General features: G+C 40.3%; 1 protein-coding gene across 1 annotated transcript; it reads left to right on the top strand.

Annotated features, from left to right (window-relative positions):
• Positions 1-678: 678 nt before the first annotated feature.
• On the top strand, positions 679-7,176 carry noxo1a (NADPH oxidase organizer 1a). Its single transcript, XM_060840871.1, has 8 exons — positions 679-794; positions 945-1,025; positions 1,116-1,191; positions 1,905-2,085; positions 2,209-2,411; positions 2,877-2,990; positions 4,508-4,625; positions 5,332-7,176. The coding sequence occupies exons 1-8, from the start codon at positions 732-734 to the stop codon at positions 5,981-5,983; spliced, it is 1,488 nt and encodes a 495-aa protein (XP_060696854.1). The 5' UTR covers positions 679-731; the 3' UTR covers positions 5,984-7,176.
• The last annotated feature ends 283 nt before the right edge of the window (positions 7,177-7,459 follow it).

Raw genomic sequence — 7,459 nt, 5'->3', positions numbered from 1 at the left:
TGTTTGGCAAGTAAGTTCCAGACTCTGACTAATCCTCTGGGTGAAAATAACCCACAAAAAGTCATAGAGTCACACAGCATGGAAAACAGACCCTTCTGCCCAACTCATCCATGCTGACCAGATATCCTAAATTAATTTAGTTCCATTTGTCAGCACTTGACCCACAGCCCTCGAAACCCTTCCTATTCATCTACCCATCCAGATGTTTTTTAAATGTTGTAATTGTACCAGCTTCCAACACTGCCTCTGGCAGCTTGTCTGTACACGCACCACCCTCTGCGTGAAAAAGTTGCCCCTTAGGTCCCATTTAAATCTTTCCCTTGGGGGAGTCCAGAACCAGGGAGCAGTCACAGACTAAAGGAGGTGGGAATGGGACTGATATGAGGAGAAATGTCTTCACCCAGAGAGTGGAAAGCCACCGATTTCTTGTTTGATTTGTCTGGTACTGTCCAGAATTGTTTCACATCAACCTCTTTGCGCAGCATGTGTCCCCGCCTTGAAACCAAGCACATTTACATTCCTGGCAGAGTCATGTGCATCACGGAAAAAAATCCGAAATGACTTTGCACATCATGGAATTTCTGGGCGGCTACACTTGGAGGTGGGCGAAGTGTGCTGTGAGAGGCAAGGGACTGCCTATAAAACAGAGCTCTGTGCCTGCTGAAAGCTAGAGACCACACAGTCAGCACATTCATAGCCTGGAGAGCTCCGAGCAAGAATCAATCAGCACAATGAGCAAGAGGTTCCCGCTGCAGGTCCGCATTATTGGATTAATGCAACACAAGAAGATAAAGGTGAGCCACTTTTTAATCTTTTCTTATCAAAGGCAGGTACCGTAATAAATGTTGTACATTATTTTCTCTAACATTTTGAACATTCTGCTCTTCATTATTTCTATGTTTTATACTCATAACTCATTCACTTTTTTTGTTGTTGAATGGCAGACCTATCTTTCATCAGTCCTGTGGTCTGATCAGAATGATGTTATTGTGTACAGGACATTCGCAGAATTTAAGAAACTGCATGTAAGTGGAGCTTCAAACCTGTTAGACAACATGCTTTGCATTGTGTGAAGTGGGTTTTATTTTAAATCTCCCCTCTCTTTTGAATACCAGAAAGCCATTGTGAAGAAGTACCCTTTAGAAGCTGGCCGTATTAAAAAGTCAGACCGCGTTCTCCCCAAATTCCAAGGTAAGGCGAAAGCAATTTCTTTTTCATAGAATCCCTACAGTGTGGAAACAGGCCATTTGGCCCAACAAGTCCACACCGACCCTCTGAGGAGTAATCCACCCAGACCCATTCTCCTACTGTATTAGTCTACATTTCCCCTGACTAATGCACCGAGCCTACACATCTCTGAACAGCATGGCCAATTCACCCCGACCTGCACATCTTTGGACTGTAGGAGGAAAGTTGCGCAGACACAGGGAGAATGTGCGAACACCATACAGACAGTTGCCTCAAGGTTGGAATTAAGCCCCTACCCCTAATGCTGTGTGGCAGCAATGCTAACCATTGAGCCCATTTTATTTGTAAAACCCAAAAAGTTAGTACGTTACACAGCAATCATCAGAGGACCCCTTCCACACAGCAAGATAAACTCAGGCACCTTACTCTATATAAAGTCATAGAGTTGTATGACACAGAAACAGATCCTTTATACCAACTCGTTCAAGCTGACCAAGTTCCAGCTTCTCCTCATATCCCTCAAAATCCTTCTTATTCATATACCCATCCAGATGCCTTTTAAATTGTTGTAATTGATAATGATTAGTAAAGGAATTTAAAACATTATCTTGAAACTTTTCAGACTGGTCTGAATGTTCTTTTAAAAATAGTCACTATTGAACTATTAAAGTAAAAGCTTTAAAATTCAGAACGTTTTTATGCTGATTTCCTTGTAGATATCTCCAGAAGGGAGAAAAGGCAAGCCCGAGTCAGTAGATCAGTGCTCAGGATCGGAATGCTGCAGGAATATTGTGATCGTTTATTGACGTCTTCCACTAAGATCCCTGAGGACCGAGATATTGTCCAATTCTTCCTGGCCACCAACAGTGACCTGGCACCGTCCTTTCCCTCAGACAGGTGAGTGCTGCAAGTGAAATGTGAACACTGTGAGACCACCCACACTCGCATCAGCTCCCAAACTTCCCACGGACGGATCGGTCTTGCCCAAAACTAACGCTGCGATGGTCTCTTTTGCTCTAGCGTTATTGTCATGCCTTCAGCAGTAGAGAAGAGGAGAGAGACCCTCCGGCGTTCTGCCAGAACCGGCGCCCAGTCTATCACCCAGCCCATGGCTTCAGAGAATTACAGATGCATCGCAACTTATGAAACCAAAGATACCAAGAGCAAGCCGTTTAAGGTGCTGGAGGACGAAACCGTCGATGTTATAGCCAAGAACACATCAGGTAACATTTTGGGTTGATCGTGCTTTGATAATGAATCTGTTTATTTCATTTTTGAATTCTGAGGTGCGATGTTTGGGATGAGGGCGCCAGAGAGAAGGTTGAACTGAAAAATGAGGGCTTTATTTTTGTTTCTTTTGTTTTGCACAACTTCATCAAAAATCTATTGAAGCGTACCGACACAGCAAAGTGATTCCGTATGTTTTATTTCCGTTTGTTTAATCAAAGATAGAGCACCATTTGCAGCATTCACCCTAAGTTTGGGGGGAGGGTGGAGGGTGGTCTTGTTGTTTCTACCTAACAGTTCAGCTGTATTATTGAGATGGTTTCGTAGACCATTCATAATTCCCGAATGTATACCAACAGGATATTGCAAAATTGAATCGCCGATGATAGGCTTACGGTGGGCAAAATTGTTTAATGTGGGGACATCCTTATCCTAATGGTTTTGCTGCCTATCTGTTCCAGGTTGGTGGCTTGTGGAGAATGAAGAGAAGCAATTAGCCTGGTTTCCAGCTCCCTATCTCAAAAAATGCCTTACTTCTGTCAAATCTGGGGACTCATTCATTGAAACATCAGGCGGTAAGTTACTTATTAGACATTGACACCACTCTTAGGATTTAATGTTAAAGCTGCAGTTACCCATTAACATTGCATGTTAAATATTCTAAGAACGAAAAAGAATTACTCCATTGTTCTGATGCGGCACAATTAAATATAATTAGCAAAAGGTTGCATAAGCTCCAATTATTTTCAATTTCTCAATCCATTGATAATTGATGCTCTGCATTCTTTTGCATTTGATGACTTCTTAAATAGCTTCTACACAAACAAATTTGTTGCATGTTGTTGGCTTGCCATTCGACACTTTGTTAACCCATAGTATCCTCGACCTTAAACAGCTCTATGTTTTTCAAATCGTGAAATTGTCCAGGGGCCAATTAACATAGAATGTCAAAATTGGGTAACTTTTTTTCCAGAAACTAATTCAGTTTCTGTTTACTTTATTAAAAAGGTTAAATCCAACCACATTCATTTTCTCAGGAAAATATGGCCACACTTATCAGACTCAAGTAAAAATTCCAGCGCTTCCAAACCTGCAAGATTGTTTACAGTCAGAAAGAGGTCCTTCAGCCCATTATGCCCATACTGGCTGTCTGCAATAACAGTATAGCTAGTCATAGAGTCATAGAGATGTACAGCACGGAAACAGACCCTCGGTAAAATCGTCCATACCAACCAAACATCCCACCCAATCTAGTCCCACCTGCCAGCACCCGGCCCATATCCCTCCAAACCCTTCCTATTCATATACCCATCCAAATGCTTTTTAAATGTTGCAATTGTATCAGCCTCCACCACTTCCTCTGGCAGCTCAGTCATGCAGATATTTCAAATTCAATTTCCTTTTAAAAGTTATATTTGAATAAAGCTCACTCGCATTGTTAGGGAATGGATTCCAGATCCAAGTTGCATGTGCATATAAACAAGAAACGTTTTCTTCGTGTAGTGTTTGGTGTTTTACCATTCACTTCTTAACCTTTCAGAACAGTTATTATGTTCAAACGTCTTTAGATTTAGCATAAATCTCCCTCCAGCCTTCTCATCCCTGAGGAGGACAGCCTTCCTTACTTGCAGGGACCTTCCTTGCAGCCTTAACCAAAGTATTCCTTACTCTGCTCAATCAGCCTACAGTCTTTGTATGTTGTGATCTGGCTGTACTGCACGCAAAACTAAACTGCTTAGGTGGGTTGTGACAATAATAAGTCAAATTAAAAGGACTTGATTTACAATCTATCCACATGCCTAGAACCGTTTTTGTACAAATTGTTATCCATACTTCCTCAACAGTCTTCAAATACTTTCCAAGGTGTGTACCCGGAATTAGACACTTTACTTCAGTTGAGGTTGAACCAATATTTTTTAAATGTATAATGTAACATATAATTTGGTTAAACAGAACAAGGAAAATTGAACCAAGCTCACCATTTTTCGGATTAGTTGAAGTCCTTTTTTTGTGTAGTGGCGTTTTAATCAATATTTAGCAATATTAGTGTGAAATATTTATTTTCCTTTTGTTTTTCCTTTTATAAATTTAGAATACCAATATTATGCTGTTAAAAGCTATGAAAAGAAAAATGAAGATGAACTATCCGTGCATGTGGGTGTTATAGTTGAAGTCTTGAAAAAGTCCAGTGATGGATGGTGGTTTATTAGGTATGTCTTGTTGAACAATTGTTCCTTAATCAGTAGATCCAAATAGCTAATGGTGTATGGCAGCTACAAGTTAGGATCTTACATTCAAATCAGTCAGACTCTCAATGTCACAAAAACTCTGTCTTAAATCTGGAACACAATTTGAGCATCTCAATGGTTAAGATCCGATTCCCTACAATGTGGAAACAGGCCTTTTGGCCCAACAAGTCCACACCGACCCTCCGAAGAGTAACCCATGCAGACCCATTTCCCTCTGACTAATGCACCTAACAAAATGGGTAATTTAGCATGGCCAGTTGACCTGACCTGCACACCTTTGGATTGTGGGAGGAAACCAGAGCACCTGCAGGAAACCCACGCAGACACGGGGAGAATGTGCAAACTCCACACAGGCAGTTGCCCGAGGCTGGAACCAAACCTGGGACCCTGGTGCAGTGAGGCAGCAGTGCTAACCACTGAGCCACCCTGCCGCCAAGTATTAAATGCCATTTACTTTCTGTTTCAAGAGCAACTTTCTTTTATCAAAAATGAGCAAAACAAGGATTAGAGAAAGGGCTTTAAAACATTTGTTAACTACCAGAGAATTAAGTCTAAATATATTGCATTCAGCGTAAGTAGAATTGCAAGGAACGATATGAATTGTTGTGTGCATTCTGGAACCAGCAAAGCAATGTGGAGACTAATTTGTCATTTTGTTGTTTAATAGGTATGATGGTCAGTCTGGGTATGTCCCATCGGTCTATCTGCAGCCATACAAAAACCCTCATTCGAAATTACAGATTCTAACCAAGCCGGCCAGATGTGCTTCCACTCCAGATCTCACTATCACCGTTGACAATTCATCTGTGCTGTCAAATGTTGAAAAGCAGAAGTTGCGGAGAAGCCAAGACTGTTCCCACACAAAAACCACCGGTGTCACTCTTAAACTGCAAAGGCAAAAATCAAGGTCTTCCACCTACTTGCCAGATGAAAACCTATCTGAAGGTGAATTGAGCCTCCCCAACTCAGACGAGTCAGACAGCAGGTCAGAAAGCGTGTGTGATGATAGTTCAGACAAATCAGAGTTGACTGAGGATGATAGTTTACCAGATAGTTACCACGTCCTTAAAGGCTCCGATAATGTAGCAAGACTGTTTGAGAACCTAACTGGGTCTGCTGAGACCATGTCCAAGAACGATTCGGGAGTGGAAAACGTGGATTTGAGTGACAGCCCTGACACTTCAACAGATGTGACTCCCAGAATACCTCCAAGGCCACATCGCCAAGAAATACTCTCAAGGTGCACCACCTTCACCAAGAACATGGTTCTCCGCTCTCAAAACCATCCCACCTTCCAAAGTTACATAACAGAACCTTAGGTTGCTCAACCAAAGTATTGCTGAGGAAGAAACGTTTTGTTTCATTTTTACTTAAACAATATTTGAAAAAGTATGCAGAAGCTGCAAATTTTGTACAATTTATTTGAGGGAAATATAGGTAGTAAGTGTTAGTTTTTCAGTTCATGTTGCTGAATGTATTCAACTGCCACTCAGCAGAGTAGATATGTTAATCCATTATAAGGGTCACAATGAAGGCAAACATACTAATTACTCTTTGACTTTGTGGAAAATTCCTTCAATTGGACTCTGTTGAACTAGCCTATCTTTTCATAATGAGAGAGTGACACCAGGATTGACTAGGGGAATGCTAATTTTCAGCACATCCTAAATGACAATCATGTAAATAACAATTAATGATGTTTAATTAATAAATCAATATTTAATAATTTTTAAATATATTAAAATACTAATTTTGGGACATACTGAAATGAAACTCGTTCAGCTTGACACATATTGAAATGGTTTTAACGCGATGCTATAATGAAGATAGTCATTGGTTTAAGAGCTTGTGCTGCTTGTTAAGTTTATTAATACCTCTGGCTGCCTTTGAGGCATCCAAATCAAATAACATTGTCATAGGTCTGTAAACCAGTCCCAGACTAATGTGATTGTTTTTTGATCGCCATCTCTGTTATAACGAAATACTGTCAACTATCAACTTTTCAGAGTACTTCTGGATAGCCAGCAAAGCTAGCATACAAATTTTACAAAAAAGAAAAGCTTTACTAAAGGATCACAGGTTGAAAAGAAGGGCTTCTTCAGTTATTGCTGAACATTGTGTCATTATACACTCTTCAAGAAAAGTGACTCAAGTTTATCTGGTCAACCACCACGCTGCCCAAGTGTCCAAGGAAATCAAAAAAAATCATGCTCTAATTTAACAAGTGGTTCTTCTATTCAAATGTGAGCAAGTTGTATTTTCCATAATGGAATAAAAAAGCTGTTTTGTCATTGTACAGCAATAGCTTATATTAAGAAATGTAACCAGGTGTTTTTGAGATGTGGGATGGTACAATAACTGCAGTAGAAATGTATCAGGAATCATGTCCCTTGCTTTTAGGTAAACAGCTGGTTTTCTGGTTCAGCTATATTTGCTGTTTATTTCCTTTTCAAATGATTCTGTACTTTTGGGTTATGCAAAATTGCAATAAACATTTATGTATTTTAAAATAGATGGTGTATATGGATATTTCCATTTGCAGAGACAAAACATATTCACATTTGTGGTTTCTGTTGGAAAACAAACTGCCTCTGCCACACAATTTCCTTAATCGACTGAGTATACTCACCTGACTGATAAGAATATCATGTTCCAATCCAAGCCATGGTGTTGATATCCATTGTGTTAAAGTAAGTCACATTCAGATCAATCATGATGTTTTGAAATGGCAGAACAGGTGTAGAATCTCTGCAGTGTGGAAGCAGGCCATTCAGCCTATTGAGTGTATACTAGCC

The sequence above is a fragment of the Hemiscyllium ocellatum genome, chromosome 20 (assembly GCF_020745735.1).
Source record: "Hemiscyllium ocellatum isolate sHemOce1 chromosome 20, sHemOce1.pat.X.cur, whole genome shotgun sequence".
Classification (NCBI taxonomy): domain Eukaryota; kingdom Metazoa; phylum Chordata; class Chondrichthyes; order Orectolobiformes; family Hemiscylliidae; genus Hemiscyllium; species Hemiscyllium ocellatum.
The sequence above is the reverse complement of the archived record's forward strand: the minus strand, read 5'-3'. Positions and strand labels throughout refer to the sequence as shown.